The sequence below is a fragment of the Heterocephalus glaber genome, unplaced genomic scaffold (genome assembly GCF_053883595.1).
Source record: "Heterocephalus glaber isolate CG9 unplaced genomic scaffold, H.glaber_assembly_v1.0 deba00001561, whole genome shotgun sequence".
Classification (NCBI taxonomy): domain Eukaryota; kingdom Metazoa; phylum Chordata; class Mammalia; order Rodentia; family Bathyergidae; genus Heterocephalus; species Heterocephalus glaber.
This window is the reverse complement of record NW_028258349.1, coordinates 2791884-2809839: the sequence shown is the minus strand read 5'-3', so window position 1 is coordinate 2809839 and position 17956 is coordinate 2791884. Positions and strand designations below refer to the sequence as shown.

The 17956-nt window shown below is 41.7% G+C and overlaps 1 protein-coding gene and 1 pseudogene across 1 annotated transcript; both read left to right on the top strand.

The window, feature by feature from the left end:
* Positions 1-700: 700 nt before the first annotated feature.
* Ly9 (lymphocyte antigen 9) lies at positions 701-14421 on the top strand. Its single transcript, XM_087190841.1, has 4 exons — positions 701-836; positions 11414-11736; positions 12134-12212; positions 14366-14421. Exons 1-4 carry the CDS (start codon positions 701-703, stop codon positions 14419-14421), a joined length of 594 nt encoding a protein of 197 aa, XP_087046967.1.
* Positions 14422-16683: 2262 nt separating this feature from the next.
* Positions 16684-17137, top strand: LOC147823968 (large ribosomal subunit protein eL21 pseudogene; annotated as a pseudogene).
* Positions 17138-17956: the final 819 nt, after the last annotated feature.

Here is a 17956-nt window from a genome sequence, read left to right as displayed (position 1 = left end):
CTATGGGCTCAATCTCTGCTGTTATCAGAGAAATAATTTCTGACTTCATTTTTTCCAGGTCCCCTTTTGTTGCCAGTTCAGGGAGTCCAGGTTGTTGCATATCAGCTTCCTCCATCTTGTTGTCCTTTGGTGTTCCCTTGGGTGATCTGGAAGTCTGATTTTGAGACTTATTTATGTGTCTTTTCATTTCAACAGATGCAGCCTGCTGTGTCTTTTTGGAGGTGATGTTTTACTCACCTAGTGGTCTTGAATTCTCAGCAAGCCACCGAGCAGCCTTTACTCTGATGCTCATCAGTACACCAATTCCTGGGTTCAGAGTGGTGGCCTTCTAGATCCCTGAGCTGACCTGTTGTCTGGGTGGGCTTCTGGCTGGGGTCTGAACACACTTGGGATGGTATCTAGGCATGCCCCTCTCTGGGGCCTCTATGTAGCTATTGCCTGGGAGGATCTTTGTTTGGGGGCTGTGCACCCCAGTTTCTGTTGTCTGCACAGGCTTTGGCTAGGGTCTCCTCACACTTATCAATGGTATCCAGGTGAGCCCCTGAGTAGTGCTTGTGTGTCTGTACAGCTCTTCTTCAGGTGGGTCTCTGGCTATAGCCGAATGTATGGTGAGCCTCTGGCTGAAGCCCCTGTGCCCATGCTGCCCCTTTCTGGGTAAGCCTTTGGCTTGGGTAGGTGTGCCTGAGCCTCTGGGGTTGGCATGGAGCCCTGGCTGGGATTTGCCCACAGCCATGCTGGTCTGGGCCACACAGCTGCTTCCCAGGATCTGCCCACACTTAGGGATGGAATGGTGGGCCTCCAGCAGGAGCCCACTTGCCTGTGCAGCTCCTCTCTGGGTAGGCTGATCCTTGTATTTCTGAATAAGTCATCAACTACTTGAATGGAAATTTTGTGCATATGGGCAGTTTGTTGATCTTTACTGTGAAGGAGGAAGTGAGGTAATCAGCTGAGAATGAGAGAATGGGAAGAGGATTTCAGGATTTCTCTCTCACCTACTTTTTGCTTATGGTTCAGTTTTTTGTATGTGGTTCAACCTATCTAGCACTCCGGAGCAGCTTGCTGTCAAAGCAAAGCATGGCTGTCTTCTTATTTTAGCCCTTTTATTTTGCCAACTCTTCAAAGCATTCAAGGAAACTTTAGGATAAAGGTTCCATTTCTAGGAAAAGGAAGAGAAAGAACAGGTAGAACTTTAAGCTTCTCTATGATTTGGATTTGAGACACCTAGAGAATAGGTATTCAGCGAGGTGGGTGATGGAGGAAATGAACTGAAGTTCAGTGTCTTACTCACTTTCTTCTTGTTGGGATCAAGTACCCAACACTCACAACTTAAAGAAGTTTATTTTGGCTCATGGTTTCAGTCCATGGTTGGCTGGTTCCAAGGCAGAAACAGCATGGTAGAGAGGCATGGTGGAGGAAAAGGTGCTCAATTCATAGCAGCCAAGAAGGAGAGAGAAAAGTGGAATCAGGTATAATACACTCTTCCAGGTCATGCCCCAGGTGACCACCTCCAGCTAGGCTCTACCTTCCAACAGCACATTCAGCTACTGAGCTCATAGATGGATGAAACCACAGAGGAGTATAGCACTTCCATGATTCAATCACCTTCCAAACACATATGACTTTGGGGGCCATTTTAGATCTAAACCATAACATTTAGAGTTGTGCAGGTGAAGCCACAGCATTATGAGGAAGGGAGACACAGGGGGAAAGACATAGATCAGTGGACACAAATCAGCATGAAAGAAGAGCCAGGCCAAGAAAAAAAAAACAAAACAGCAATCTTAACTTAGCTAATCTGGGACCTTTCTACCAGGCAGTGCTTAGGAAACATTCAGTATTTTTTAAAAATACAGAATCGCAGGGAGGCATCTTGTGAAGCATAAGCCTGAGGAAAACAGAAGCCCTGTGCCTAACTTTCCCATGAACCTGCAAGTATTTCCATGCTGTCTGACAATAGTTTGCTTATCATAAACTATGGTCCAGGCTAAACGCTGCTGAGGCAGGCTCACTGAAAAATACATACGATGAGATTCAGGTTGGAACTAGCAGAGAGGGGAGCTCCCTAGCCCTTTGGGACTAGTAACTCAGGCAGCTGGCAGAGCAGGGTTTGGAGACTGAGTAAACATATGTGAAGCATGTGGAAACAGAGCTGTGGAGAAACTGAGGCACCAGCAGTGGATTGCAAGGGACCTGTCACAGTTCCCCTCCTTAGACAGTTAGGTGCTGTCCATTCCCACTAGGCTTCTCAGAAGGCACTGAAGCTCTAGCAGAGATTAGCAGCATCCTGCTCTTGGGAGTCCAAAGTAGTCCTCCTGGAGTAAAGCCCATTCAATAAACTGTTTCCATGGAACTTTGTGCTTGGAGATTAGGGAAGCTGAGGCTTTACTCAGTGCCTGTCGCAGACCTCTCTGGATGGAGGCCAGGAAAGCAGCACAAGGAGGAAGATGCAATGGACTCACTCCCTTGATGCCCAAGGGCTGTAAAGCACAAGCAAATACAGATGAAAGTGCACCTTGGCTTAAGTAGTGAACGTCCATTCTAAGCCGGTGTTTGCCTACCCCAGCAGAGATAATTCTTTCATTTTTCATTTCTTTCTCTTCTTTTCCTTCTAATATCCAAATTATTTTACTTAGTCTTTTATCTTCTACTTTGTGTTTTTATTCTATTCCTTCATTTCCTATTTTTTTTCTTTTTTTTGTATTAAATTCTTTTATTGGTAAATTGTAGGTATACAACACAATTACATTTCTCATTGGGAATTGTACCTTTACATAATGCATCTTGGTTCTTATTTTTCCCCCATTCCTAGCCCTCCCTTCACGCCCTCCACCCTTCCCTGTTTACAAAGACTTTATTTCCATTTTTTCCATTTCTCATCATTTTTTCCTTTCCCTTCCTTCCTTTTCCCTGACCCTCCCAATACCCTTACCCCTTTGGACCTTTTCTTCCTATTTTGCATTATCGATTCTTCATTCTAATCATTGGTACATTTTAGGTATACAATATAAGGACATTCATCATTGGAAATTTGCACCTTTACATAGTCTCTCTTGGTTTTTATTTTTCACCCTTGCCCAGCCCTCCCTTCAACCCCTCCATTCTTCCCTATTTACAAAGATTTTGTTCCTATTTTTCCATTTTCTCATATTAATCCCATTTCCTTCTATCCTTTCCCCTAGCCCTCCCACTTCCTTTCCCTTTGCCCCTTTTCTTCCTATTTCACATGACCTATTATACATTTAGTCCTTATTTACACTTTCAGTTTCTCACACCAGAGAAACTATTCGGTATTTACACATGTGTGTCCTATTTATTTCACTTAAGAGTATCACCTCAATGTACATCCACTTAGCTATAAAAGTCTCTAATTTCTCATTTTTTATGGCTGAGTAGTACTCCATTTTATTAAAAAACCACATTTTCTTTATCCAGTCTCGAGTTGATGGGCATTTGGGCTGTTTCCAAGTTTTAGGTATTACAAACTGGGCTGCTATGAACATGGGTGCACATATATCACTGTGGTATGATTCTTTTAATTCTTTGGGGATGATCCCCAGCAGTGGAATAGCAGGGTCAAATGGGACTTCCCGTCCTAGTTCTTTGAGGTATCTTCATACTGATTTCCACAGTGGTTGCACCAGTCTACACTCCCACCAGCAGTGGAGCAGAGTTCCTCTTTCCCCACAGCCCCACCAGCATTTGTTATTGGTTGATTTCATGATAGCAGCCATTCTTTCTGGAGTGAAGTGGAATCTCAGCATTGTTTTCATTTGCATCTCTCGAATGACCAGTGATGTTGAACATTTTTTCATGTATTTATTTGCTATTTCTACTTCTTTGTCTGAGAAATGTCTGTTCATTTCAGATACCCATTTTCGGATTGGGTCTTTAAATTTGGGAGGTCTGATCTTTTTAAGTTCTTTATAGATTCGAGATAGTAGACCTATGTCTGAGGAAGAGCAGGTGAAGACTTTTTCCCACATTGTGGGTTGTCTCTTCACACTGCTGGTGGTTTCTCTTGCTCTACAGAAGCCTTTTAATAAGAAGAGATCCCACTTGTTGATTGTTTGTGCTAGTTCATGGGCAACTGAGGTTTTGTTCATAAAATCTTTTCCTACACCAATGTCTTCAAGGGTTCTACCTAACCTCTGTTCCAACTGGTTCAGAGTTTCTATTTTAATATTTAGATCTTTAATCCATTTTGATTTTAGTTTAGTGCATGGTGAGAGATATAGGTCTAGTTTTAATCTTTGGCAAGTTGAAGCCCAGTTTTTCCAGCACCATTTATTAAAGAGGTTATCTTTCCTCCAGTGAGGGTGTTTGGCTCCTTTATTGAAGATGAGATGGCTGAGTGTGTCTGGCGTTGTTTCTGCATCTTCTAATCTGTTCCACTGGTCCTCAAGTCTGTTTCTCTGCCAGTACCATGCTGTTTTTATCACAGTAGCTTTGTAGTATAGTTGCAGGTTGGGGATTGTGATACCCCCTGCCATGTCTCTATTACCTAGAATTGCTTTTGCTATTCTGGGTCTCTTCTTGTTCCAAATGAATTTTTGGATTGTTTTCTCGAGGTCTATGAAGTATGCTGCTGGGATCTCAATTGGAATTGCATTAAATCTATATAGCAGTTTTGGAAGTATGGCCATTTTCACTATATTAATCCTTTCTACCCAGGACCAGGGGATGTCTGTCCATTTTCTGATATCATCTTCAATCTCTTTTCAGAGTGCCATAGTTTTCAGAGAAGAGGTCTTTGATTTCTTTGGTTAGGATGATTCCTAGGTATTTCAGTTTTTTGGATGCTATTGTGAAAGGAATTATTTTCCCTATTTCTCTCTCAGTGAGTCTGTCATTGGTGTAGAGGAAAGCTATTGATTTTTGTGTGTTGACCTTGTAACCAGCTACTTGACTGAATTTGGTTATTAAATCTAGAAGACTTTTGGTGGAGTTCTTGGGGTCTTCTATATAGAGTATCATGTCATCTGCAAATAATAACAATTTGACTTCTTCATTACCTATCTTTATTCCTTTTATTTCTTTCTCTTGTCTAATTGCTGTGGCTAATGTTTCCAGAACTCTATTGAACAAGAGTGGTGATAGTGGACATCCTTGTCTTGTTCCTGATTTGAGTGTGCAGGATTTCAGTTTGTGAACATTTAGTATGATATTGGCTGTTGGTTTTTCATACATGGCTTCTATCAGTTTGAGGTAGAGACCATCTATTCCAATTTTTTGTAGGGTTTTTATCATAAATCCATGTTGGATTTCATCAAATGCTTTTTCTGCATCTATGGAGATAATCATATGGTTTTTGTCCCTGGATTTATTGATATAGTGTATTACATTAATTGATTTTCATATTTTGAACCATCCCTGCATCCCTGGGATGAATCCCACTTGATCAGGGTGTATGATCTACTTGATGATCTTCTGCATTCTGTTTGCCAGTATCTTATTAAGGATTTTTGCATCTATGTTCATTAGTGAGATTGGCCTATAGTTCTCTTTTTCGGTTGGGTCTTTCTCTGCTTTGGGGATCAAGGTGATGCTTGCTTCCAGGAATGAATTTGGGAGTATTTCTTCCCTTTCAATTTCATTGAAGAGTTTAAACAGTAGTGGCAGCAGTTCCTCTCTAAATGTCTTGTAGAATTCAGCAGTGAAGCCATCAGGGCCTGGGATTTTCTTAGGTGATAAGTTTTTCATTACATTTTCAATTTCATTGGTTGATATTGGGTTGTTCAGAATTTTTAGGTCTTCTTCATTCAACTTTGGTAATTCATATGTATCTAGGAATCTGTCCATTTCTTCTGTGTTGTCCATCTTATTGGCGTGTAGGTTCTGGAAGTAGGTATTGATGATCCTCTGGATTTCTGCTGGGTCTGTTGTAATTTCACCCTTTTCATTCCTAATTGCATGGATTTGGGCCTTTTCTTTCCTTTTTCTGACAAGGTTGGTTAAAGGTTTGTCAATTATGTTGATTCTTTCGAAGAACCAACTCTTGGCTTCATTGATTTTTTGTATCTTTCTCTTAGTCTCCACTGCATTGATTTCCCCTCTGATCTTTATAATTTCCTCCCTTGAATGAGCTTTGGGGTTGTCCTGCTCTTCTTTTTCTAGAAGCTTGAGGTTCAGCATCAGGTTGTTTAATTGGTCTCTTTCTGTTTTCCTAATATGCATATTCACTGCTATGAATTTCCCTCATAAGACTGCTTTCATTGTGTCCTATAGATTCCGATATGTTGTATTGTCATTGTCATTTAATTGAAGGAAGTGTCTGATTTCTTCTTTAATTTCCTCTGTGACCCACTGGTTATTCAGAAGTGTGTTGTTCAATTTCCACGTGTTTATGAAATTTTTTGAGTTTCTTTTGCTATGGATCTCCAATTTCATTGCACTATGGTCTGATAATATACAGGGGATAACCTCAATTCCTTTGCACTTACTTAAACATGTTCTATGTGTGAGTATGTGGTCTATTTTGGAGAATGACCCATGTGCAGCTGAGAAGAATGTGTATTCTGATTTTGTGGAGTGGAAGACTCTGTAAACATCGGTTAAGTTCATTTGTTCAAGAGTTTGATTGAGTTCTAGTATTTCATTACTTATTTTTAGTCTAGTTGATCTATCTATTTGTGGCAGTGGGGTGGTGAGGTCCCCCACTACAGTTGTATTAGTGCATAGATGACTTTTCATGTCTGTTAGTATTTGTTTTATATAGTTGGGTGCACTAGTGTTTGGTGCATAGATATTTATGATTGTCATCTCTTCCTCTTGGATTCTTCCCTTTACAAGGATGTAGTGTCCTTCTTCATCTCTCTTAATCAATGTTGGTTTGAAATCTACTTGATCTGCAAAGAGGATAGCTACTCCTGCTTTTTTTCAGGTTCCTGTCCCATAGAGTATTGTTTTCCACCCTTTCACTTTCAGTCTATGAATTTTCTTTTGAATTAAGTGTGTTTCTTGTATGCAGCATATTGTTGGATTTTGCTTCTTGACCCATTCTGCCAGTCTATTTCTTTTGATTGGTGAATTGAGACCATTACCATTGATGGTTATAACTGAAACATATTGACTTATCATTGCCCTGACTTTTTCTTTTTGTTAGGTTCTCCCCCTTTACAATTAATTTCTTGTCATGCCAGATGGGTTCATTCTGCTTTGCTTCCTGGGGTTGTGATCCTCAATGTCTGTTCCTAGGATATTGTGTAAAATTCTTTGGAGTACTGGTTTTGTATTCACGAAGTTCCTAAGGTGCTCTTTGTCATGAAAGTATCTTATTTCTCCATCAGTTTTAAAAGATAGTTTTGCGGGGTACATCAATCTAGGTTGGAGGCTGTTTTCTTTTAGGGCTTGGAATATGTCACTGCAAGCTCTTCTTGCCTTGATGGTTTGTGTTGAGAAGTCTGTTGTGATTCTGATGGGCTTTCCTTTGTATGTGATTTGTTTCTTTTCTCTGACTGCTTGTAGAACTTTGTTCTTCTGTTGAGTTTCTGGAATCTTAACAATTATATGCCTATGTGTAGATTTTTTTTGTTCAAGGCTATTTGGAGTCCTATATGCCTCACTTATCTGTATGCCAAGCTCTTTTCCCCTGCTTGGGAAGTTTTCTGCCATTATTTCTGTGAAGAGATGTTTTATGTCATCTCCACTCTCTCCTATTTCTTCACTGAGCCCAATCAGTCTTATGTTATTCTTCTTTGCATCATCTAGCAGCTGCTGGATTGATTTCTCATGTTCCCTTATAATTTTGAAGCAATTTTTCTTTTCCTGGTCACTAATTGCGATCTTATCTTCTATATCTGAAATTCTGTCCTCACATTGGCTCATTCTGCTGTATAGACTTCCAATGGAGTTTTTCATGTCCTGGAAATCTATCTGCATCTGTTTTATGGATTCCATTTGTTTCTTACGTTGGGATTCCATCATGTTCCTGAGCTTCTCTCTAGATTTATTAATCATGTCTTGCACTAGGGGCACAATTTCTCCTGTTATGTGAGAAATTATTTCTGATTTCATTTTTTCCAGATCCCCTTTTGTTGCCAGTTCAGTGGGTCCAGGTGGTTGAGTATCAGAGTGTTCCATCTCATTTCCCTTTGGGGTTGCTGTAGGTGATCTGGAAGTCTGGTTTTGAGACTTATTTACGTATTTTCTCATTGTGACTGGGGTGGGGGGCTGTTAGCACCTGCACGGATTACCTCCTCTGAGCTGAGTGAGGTGGGACAGGGGCCAGGAGCAGCGGTAGGGATGGTGACCCAAAAGCCCTTTCCTGTGGGCTGGGAGCAGCGGGAGGGATGGTGGCTGGGAAGCCCCTTCCTCTGGGCCAGGAGCACCGGGACAGAAGGTGGCCCGAAAGCCCTTTCCTCTGGGCTGGGAGCAGTGGGAGGGATGGTGACCGAGAAGCCCCTTCCTCTGGACCAGGAGCAGTGGGACAACGGCTCAGAAGCCCCTACCTCTTGGCCGGGAACAGCGGGACTCAGAACCTTGGTCTGGTGGTCTGGTGTCCTCTGCATCTTTGTAGTGTGGAACCAGGTGCCTGCCTGTCTGCAGCGGGGTGATTCGGTGTCTTCCGTGTGACTCAGGACCTCAGTAGGGCGTGCACAGACCTGCCTGTCTGCAGCGGGCTGATTCAGCGTGTTCTGTGTGACTCAGGACCTCGGTAGGGCATGGGCAGACCTGCCTGTCTGCCCCTGGGTGATTCGGCATCTTCCGCTCGACTCAGGACCTCGGTAGGGCGTGCATAGACCTGCCTGTCTGCAGCGTGCGGATTCGGCATGTTCTGTGCGACCGAGACAGTGGTTTTACAATTTTTGGAAAAGCTAAGAAATACTTTGTTAAAATAATACCTCAATAGCATAAAGCGTGTAAAAGTGGAACTTTCTGGGATGCAGAGCTGAGATTCCTGCTTTTACTCCTCCATATCCATCCCATAGTATCATTAATTACCCCCTTAAACTCTGAAGCTCTGGAATGCTAACGAAGCCCTAACTCTGCTCACTCAAGCCAATCTCTGCATTACAAACCCCTTGTCATCACTTATGGAGAGGATTCCCCAGGGAGAAAGAATCAGAGGAGGAACTGGGTTGGGGTTGGGGGAGGAGGTCAAGTAATCACATAATGCAGCCTTTTGTGCTGGGAATGTGGAACCAAAAGGAAGAGGGTGAGAAATGGGAATGAGGCTGCTGTGTGGAGCTTCCCACTGGCTCCTTCACCATACCTGGCAGGACAAAATGCTCATCATCCTCAGCCTGGGTGCTCCTTCCTTGGGCTCTGGACAGGGGAAGAAGAGTAAAGATGGTCTGGGGATACCAGCATCACCCCTGGTCCTCCTCTTCCCCGGCATCTCTTTTCATCCCCCAAGCCTTGCTGCTGAAATCTCTCCACAGCTTCCCGCTCTAGGTCCACTGCCACTGCCTTACTTAGTTCAAGCTCTCACCAAACCTTTTTTTAGTTGAATGGATTTTTTGAATTGAAAAGTCATATATTCATATGGTACATATAGTTAAAAGTAAATACCCCTCCTGATAGCAACCTCCAGGTTCCATGTCTCTCTTCCCAGAGTCATTGCTAAGCATCATGTGCACCTAAATCCTTTCAGAGGCTCTTAATGCATTTACAGGAATTGTACATATCTTTGTGATGTGATGTATTTATGTGGTCTTCCTTTAATCTTATATATTATAGCAACCTATAACACTTTTTTAAACTTTGGTTTTTAAATTTAATATTTTATCTTAGCAATATTAACATAGGTGGATTAAAGCTGATTCCTCTTTATCTTGTTCTACAAGTTTTTTGTTTATTTGGTTATTTTGGTTTGGGCTAGGTTTTTTAGCAGTTCTGGGGATTGAATCCAGGACCTTCTCACTGAGATACATTCCCAGCTCGTTTTTTGTTTGTTTGTTTTTATTTTGTTTTCCTTTTAATAAAAATAGGGTCTTGCTGAGTCACTAAGTTGCCTGGTCTGGGCTTGAACTTTCAATCCTCCTGCCTTAGCCTTTTGAGTAGCTGGGATTACAGGGTGCACCACCACACCCGGCTACAGGTTTACTTTTTAACCAGTATTTATTAACAGACATTCTTCTTCCTTGTTACTTCTTCCTTAAAACACTCTAGTGGGTTCTAAACTGGCTGTTACCTCTCAAGTTTTTCCTTTCTATCTTTTTTGCTTACTACTTTGCAAAGTCCAACTCTTAAAACATCAGTGACACTTCATGGCCTTTGTTGTCCAAAATGTGACATAATCTAGTGGTCCAGTGTATGTGTTCTGAGGTCAGATATTCCTGAGTTTAAACCCTGATGCTCTTCCTTATCAGTGATGTGATCTTGGGCGATTCAGTCTCTAAACTTTAGTTTCCTTATCTTGAAAAATGAGGTACCTACATCTCAGAGTAGCTGTGAGGACCAAGTGGAGTGATGTCCCCAGTGGTCACTCCATAGGTGGTCATTACTATTATTCTTAAATATTAGGCCAGATCACTCTGTATCTTCAAATCCTGACCCTACCACATAGATAACCTTAATGTGCTCCAGTTTCCTCATCTACAAAAAAATAAGTTACTGTCTGTGCCTCATGGTGTTTTCTGCAGGATAAAATAAGAATATTTATTAAAAGCATTTAGAATAGTGCCTGACACATAGTAGGCACGTAGTAAACATAAGCCATGTTTATTCTACACTCAGGTCAAATGGGCTACTTGATGTGTCCCAAGGCAAGATTGGTATCCACCTGGTGCTCCACGCTAGTTGCTCACAGCAGATGCCCATTCTGATTTTCCTGGGACCAGGTCATTACAGTTGTTAAATATTTTAGCTATCTTCCCTTCCCAAAAGAGAGGGCACTCTGGGTTTCACCCCTACCTTAATTATGCTGCTCTTTCCACCAAGAAAACCCTTTACTTCATCAAAACACTCCCCCTATTTCAAGGCCCACCTCAATTCTGCCACCTTCAGGACCAGAGGCCATGGCCTCTCACCTCTGCTTCCCTCATACTTTCCACATGACACTTGTCAGAACTGGCCTTATCTTAATTTATTTATATATGAGTCTGATCCTCCCCCACAAGCTAGATGGTGAACTCCTCTGAAGCCAGGTCTAGGTTACCTTTGTGTCTCCCCAAAGGACCTGGCCCAGGGCTTGGCATGGTCTATCCAACCAGGGCAGTTCTGCACACTAAGAGTTAATGAATCTATCACAGGTCATACATACTCCATGAACATTTATCAAATGAATAAATATATGAATGTGTGAAAGGAAGGAAGAAGGGAAAACAGAATGGAATCCCCTGAAGGAAGACAGACAAAATTTGTCCACTTCTCTGCCTCATCTGGGGTAGAAGTGAGAATAGTCTGGGAACTTGCAGAAAGGAAAGAGAAGTAGGGATTGGCACTTTTGTTAATCCTGCACAATGTGTTCTAGGACCCACACCAGCCCACACAATATACACCATGCTCTCCCAAGGAAATGAAAGGCTGGACACTCCCCTTCACACTATCAGGCACGAGTCTACATCCACCTCAGACACCAGTTCTGAAAGCAGCATCACAACTAAGGAGAATGAGGAGAGGACCAAGATACACCTTGCTGTCGGTGGAAGCGACAAGATTACTCGGAAGCACACTGGATGTGACTTAGCCTCTGAGGGGCAAGCAGACTATAACGCCACCACTGCATATAACACAGTGCTTAAGTCTGTGGCTAAACAGGATGTAGAGTATGTGCAAGTATTCAGTGATAAGCAGGTGAGCCTTTCTGATCAATACACCTTCCTCTGCCTACTCCTACTTCTCAGATTGTCTGATATCCTAGATTATGAATTCCTCCAAATTGGAGGTCCAAGGTTGGAACAGTACTAGGGACTTACAGACAGGGACTCATGGCTCTATACATGGTTACCAAAGCTTTGGGGCCATTGGAATATAGGAATTCATTTGTTACCTCCCACTCTTGGGCCACCAATACAAAGAGGAGTTTCAGAACCAGAGGCACTGTCCCCATTGGGCCTACCTTCTATATGAGACTGGAACCTTCTATATGAGACTGGAACCTGGTAGGATGTTCCCTCTCTTTCAGGGGTGAGGGTGAAACTCTGGAAACTCATTTGATGATTAGAGCTAGTCTGATATTGGTCTGTTATAGAGAAAGACCCCAGTTCCTCAGGAGGAGAGCTCAGCCACAATCTACTGCACTATTCAGAAACCTCAGAAGGTGAGTAAATTTTATCTTTCTCCACAAAGAGAAGAACTATTGTTTAGCCTGTTTTAATTGAAAGTCCTAGATTCCTATGGCTGAAGAGCTTACATTCTACCCACTATGCACCCTTCTGATACACTGTGTGGTCAATAGATATGCTCAGGAATTCTTGATTTGCATCTATGTAGACAAAACATTGATTTGCATCTATGTTTCTAACTGATTTAATAAAATCTCATGTTGATTATTCTTAACACTGACAAGGATGAAAGACTATAAACTCAAACATTGTGTCTTATATGTGTATATGTATGAAAATCTTTACCCTAATCCAATAAAAGGTGACTTCTCAAAATAATTTGGAAATCAGCCAACAATTTAATGTCAAGAAAATGCACTGTTAACTGAAATACATGGGTTTTATTACAGTGTTGAAAAGATTCCTTAAGAATAAAATTTACCATTAAAAGTAATAATGATAATCATAATAACTTTTATACAAATGTTTACATTTACATAACATTGGCATTCTCCTCTTCTCCTTGTGACACCTCTATAAATATGTCCTCTGAGAGCTGAAGAAGCTAAGAGTCAGAAAAGTTAATTTTGCCTACAGTCACAAAGGTAGTAGTTGGAAGTTTCAGTACTGAGAATGGCAAGGAATTTTTTAAAAAATCTTGAGTACTCCTAAACAATTAAAATTGATCTGAATTTGGCTGTCCATTCCATTTTTGATTTCCTGAATATACTTTTTCCATTCACACATTTGCTTTCAACTTTCTTCCCAAATTCCTTCCCTGTAACACACTCAAGAATAACTTTTAAAAACTCAGAATTTTTCACTCATGCTACTTATCTGTGACTAGCCAGCCAATCACAGATATTAGTTGAGCACCTCTTGTTTGCCCAGAACTGACCTGAGTGCTATGGGAATTCAATACCATCCCTATCCTAGTGGGGAAGGAGTGGAGTTGATTCAGTTAGCTGAAAGGGGAGAGAAAACACTATGGGTCTACTTGATAAGTGGTGTGTGAAGTTCCTAGAGCTTTTCAGGCATTAGAGGCAGGAGATATCATTGGAATGAGGCATAGAGGAAAGGGTCCATGAAAAAAGAAATCTAAGCTGGACCTGACAAGGTGGGTAGAATGTGCTCAGTAGGCACTTGTTTAAATAAGGAGTTTAATTCAACCATCATCTGCCTTCAAGATTATTGTCTTAATTCTTAGCCAACAGAGACTTCACCTTCAGCCTTGAGGCCAGATCTGTACCGTTCACTGCATTCCTAGGGCTCCTTTTCACTCCAGTCAGGTCCTTTGTGTTTGGGTCAAAACTGGTCAAACTTAAAGTCATAGACATCCGTCTCTGCTCTGAGTTTCAGAATGACCATGAGTCACCATAAGTTTGGTGAGTCCTGCATGCCCAAGGTTTAGGACCTTAAGCCCACCCTCACCTACAGTGTAGGCCAAAATCAATGCATTTCCTTAGCCAAGCCCTTGACAATTCATTCCTTGTCGTCAGAATTTTCAAGACAGAAATTCTAGTTTTGGGCCTCATAGGGCTGCTGTTGCCCACTTGATCAGGAGATGCTAAAGCCTACTTTGGATATTATTTTCTAACACATATCTCTGAATATTGTTTTGAAGAATGTTTATGCTGTTCCCAAGCTGTCACTGGTCCCTAACCTTCCCTTCCTCTCTGCATCAGGTCAGGTCTCATTTGTTCTTCAGTTAGTCCCTTCCCTGAACACTCGTCAATAAGGAATCCTCAGAACCCTTAGAACATGAAGGTCTAATGGTCTGGTCCATTGCTTTGGAACCTAAACTCTACCATCTGAATTATCTTTACAGACAAGTTTCCATGTTTCTTATGCTAGGGCAGAGATTGGGGTCATTCAAAGTAACTTCCTGAGGTCAAGGCATTTTATTGTTGTTTTTCAGCCCCATGGATTTTCCGCACTAAACTATCTGGTATTGTCCTTGCATGAAACCCAGTGCATAATCTTTACCATTAAGAGGACAGTCCATAAAGACTATTCCATTTGACCCTATTCCACAGGAAGTAGCCATGGCCTGGCCTTTCCTGCCTCTCCCCCACTTGCAAAGAGTGGAGGAAACTTGTGGGTTCCAAGACTTTATTAACCAGATTTTTGTGTGTTCTTTTGGCTCACGATGATGCCTCCACCACAGGGTGATCTGGAGTCTTCTGAAACCTTTACCTATCAAAATTTCACATGAAAAGAAAAGCAACTTCTACCTCTCTCTTGAAGATCAGAAAAGTAGCTGGACCTTGTAAATCCTGGTGCTCCTACAGACAGAAGTAAATCAGCATTTCCCACAGTGGCTCAAACATGCCTGGATTTCACTCCTACACACCCCTCAGCCTCCTACGCCCATTAATGTTTTAGGTACAGGCTCCTTGGAGTCTCTGGACTTCAAATGCCCTTCCTCATTCTGTTTCCTCTTCTCAGCTCAAAATTCTGCCAACACTAGTTGGAAGCTGTTGAAGGGGATCCAGCTACCCTTCACCCATCTCATGAATAGCTATGAAAGCAAATCCAGCAGATATTCTCACACATGGACACAAAGATCTACATAAAATAATGTTCTCTATAGTATTATTTAAAATAAAACATGGGAAATAACTTAAATGTCCCTTAGTGAGAGTCTAGTTATAAATACAGAATAGTGTGCTCGTGCAGGATTGAACCCTATGCTTTAGTTACTTTTCTCATTCCTGGGACAAAATACTCAACACCCAAGTTAAAGGGGGAAAGTTTTGTTTAGCTCACAGTTTGTGAAGGTTTCAGTCCATAATCAGCTGGCTCCAAGGCGGGGTTGCACAGCAGAGGAGAAACAGTTCATGATGGGCAGAAGGTAGCAAAGCAACAAGGTACGACAACAGCTCTTTCTATCCTTTATGTCTTATCCAGCCTACTTAGGGAAGTTAGCAATTATACCATTAATCCTAGTGCCCTTGAGCCTAGCATTGCATCATCAATCAATTCCAGCATCATATGCTCTAGATCCAGCCACTTCTGAAAAAGCCCCACCTATAACTGCATGAGGCTTTGGGGGGACATCTACACATGAGCCATAACACCCTACCACTTGTAAAGAAAGCAAAGACTAATATGCTAATATAGAATAAACTTTAAAATGCACTGTTGAGTGTGAAGAACAAAGTCCAGAACAATGTGTGTTGTGTGTTACCAACTGTATTAGAAAAAATGTCTTTGTGCTTAGGTAGGCATAGAGAAATTCTGGAAAAAAGTAGAAAAAAAATTTATCAGTGGCTACCTCCAGGAGAGGAAATAGGAAGTTGAGAAGGAGTTGTACTGCTGGATATTTTAAACCACATGTGTGTTACTCTTTTGATAGTTTTTAAAAGTGTTTAAAATGCCTCTTTCATGCCATGCCTGATGGCATATGGAGAGTCAGTGATGCAGGCAGTTAAAAGAGTTTATTAATAGACAGGAATATTGGAAAGACAAGAATTTAATTAGGTTACTGAGAACACTGTCAGGAGGGACAGTGGGTGAATTTCTAAGAAAGGAATCATGCAGTCAGGATGAGAGGTTGGGGTTTTTATGAGGGAATGAAGACACTGGAAAGGGTCTGAGTTAGCAAGTGCACATATCTTACAAATGCCTTTTCCAGGGAATCCTGTTATTGTTGATCTTTCAGGAACACCAGTATTTTAACAAAAATTTCATGTCAAAGTTGCAAATTATCAAGGCCTCTCACTTAAGCCTCAAAAAAAGTCTCTGTGGATTTAGGTAAGGGTACCTGCATGTTTTAATCTTTTGAGGAAAGATATAACATGAGCTCAGGGGAGGAAAAGATGGTTTTTTAATTTACTTTTATCTTGTGCTGTTTTTAGTCCTTACTAGTACAGTGCTTCATGACTGTCCAGTATGTTCTGGCCAGTGTATTATCAAAGAAGTTTGGGTGCTGAGAATTTTGACACCAAATTTCATATAAGACACCCATACTTACACCTAAAGAACTTTCCTTCTTATTCTCCTTATTGTCAGTCTTAGTACAGAATAACCACAGTATCTCTCTTGTCCCCACACTGGCTGCAGCTCTGACCCCTTACCTGTGAGATCCATTGTACTGGAGTTATATTCATGATACTCTAGAGTACATTTGTGTTACATGCACCTTGCAGCCCACTTCCACTGCCATGCCCTCCTGCACGTGGCCCTGGAGTCAGCATGGTTTCTGTGGGCTGCAACAGATATTCCCAAGGCTTCAGGCAATGCTTCATACTCAGCATGAGCTTAACTGCTGATTGCTCATTGTCTCCTTTCATGGATAATTATCTTTGTGAGGTGTTATCATGGAAGCTCAGCAATCTGACACACAATATGATGATGTACACATCACACTTCAAAACACAGGTATCCCCCTTCCTTTCGGCCAGAACTGCCATCTTCCAATAATTTGCCAAAATGATGAACACAAAGGGAAAAAGGAGGGGAACCAGGTATATGTTCTCTAGGCTTTTAGAAAACATGGGGTTGTTCCTTTGGCCACATACATGCGAATCTACAAAAAGGATGATATTGTAGACATCAAGGGAATGGGCACTGTTCAAAAAGGAATGCCACACAAATGTTACCATGGCAAAACTGGAAGAGTCTACAATGTTACCCAGCATGCTGTTGGCATTGTTGTAAACAAGCAAGTTAAGGGCAAGATACTTGCCAACAGGATTACTGTGTGTATTGAGCATATTAAACACTCAAAGAGTCGAGACAGCTTCCTGAAACGGGTCAAGGAAAATGATCAGAAAAGGAAGGAAGCCAAAGAGGAAGGTACCTGGGTTCGACTGAAGAGCCAGCCTGCCCCACCCAGAGAAGCACACTTTGTGAGAACCAATGGGAAGGAGCCTGAGCTGTTGGAACCTATTCCCTGTGAATTCATGGCATAAACTGGGGATGTAGCTCTGCCACGCAGCACTTAATTAGCGGCGGAATGCCCTAATCCCTACTTCAAAAATAAGAAATCATCCTGTGTTGTAAGGATGGTTTTCTTAATTGACCAGGTGTGTGGTGCCTTTACCTTGGAGAAACAAATATTTGGAGCAGATTCTCATTATACCCAGTTAATTGTGTCAGGTCTTTACTCTTCAGTGTTTTTCTTGCTGAAAGATGTGAGGTATTGTGCAGATGTATACTCAAATGGCCAAATATTTATGAAATATTTATACTGGCTTGAAGATCCTCTAAATCACCTTGGGGACAAGATGTATCAAAATAAATGGAAGTCAGTATATGGCATTTCAGTTAAATAAATTGTTTAAAGCACCCTTAAAAACAAAACACAGGTATCCCAAAAAGCCTTGGGGGCATAGAGTTTCTTCTGCTCCTTTAAATATACCTGGCCAGTTCAAGACCTATGCAACACAAGACACTTGAAAGGCCAGCAGCAGTCAGTGGTCAGTGTCTCTAGTGCTTATCTGCACTGCCCTGTCATTTCTAGGTGCTTTTTTTCACCAAACCCCTTGACTCGCAACTCAGCTCAGGACCCCCAGACATGATTTTTACCCTTGATACTTGCTTTAAAATGTAGTCTGTCTGCACTTCTCTCTAGGAGGAAGCCAGCCTGACCAGTCTCCAAGAGGAGAAGGATCAGGCAAGGCATGAGCAGGTGTGAGCCTCAGCTACTTGTTGTGAAGATGAATGATCCCTGCTATCTATTTTCTGCTGTACCACTGTGAAAAACACTAGGGAATACTAGAAAGCCAGGCCCCTCTCCAGAAGAG

Bases quoted from the DNA above. Each gene is read 5' to 3' on its own strand.
- Ly9 (XM_087190841.1), top strand. From the start codon at position 701: ATGGAGCCCTGGCTGGGATTTGCCCACAGCCATGCTGGTCTGGGCCAC. The intron at 837-11,413 runs GTAGGCTGATCC...AATGTGTTCTAG, and splicing joins CCTGTGCAGCTCCTCTCTGG to GACCCACACCAGCCCACACA. The intron at 12,213-14,365 runs TTTATCTTTCTC...CGATGATGCCTC, and splicing joins ACCTCAGAAGGTGAGTAAAT to CACCACAGGGTGATCTGGAG.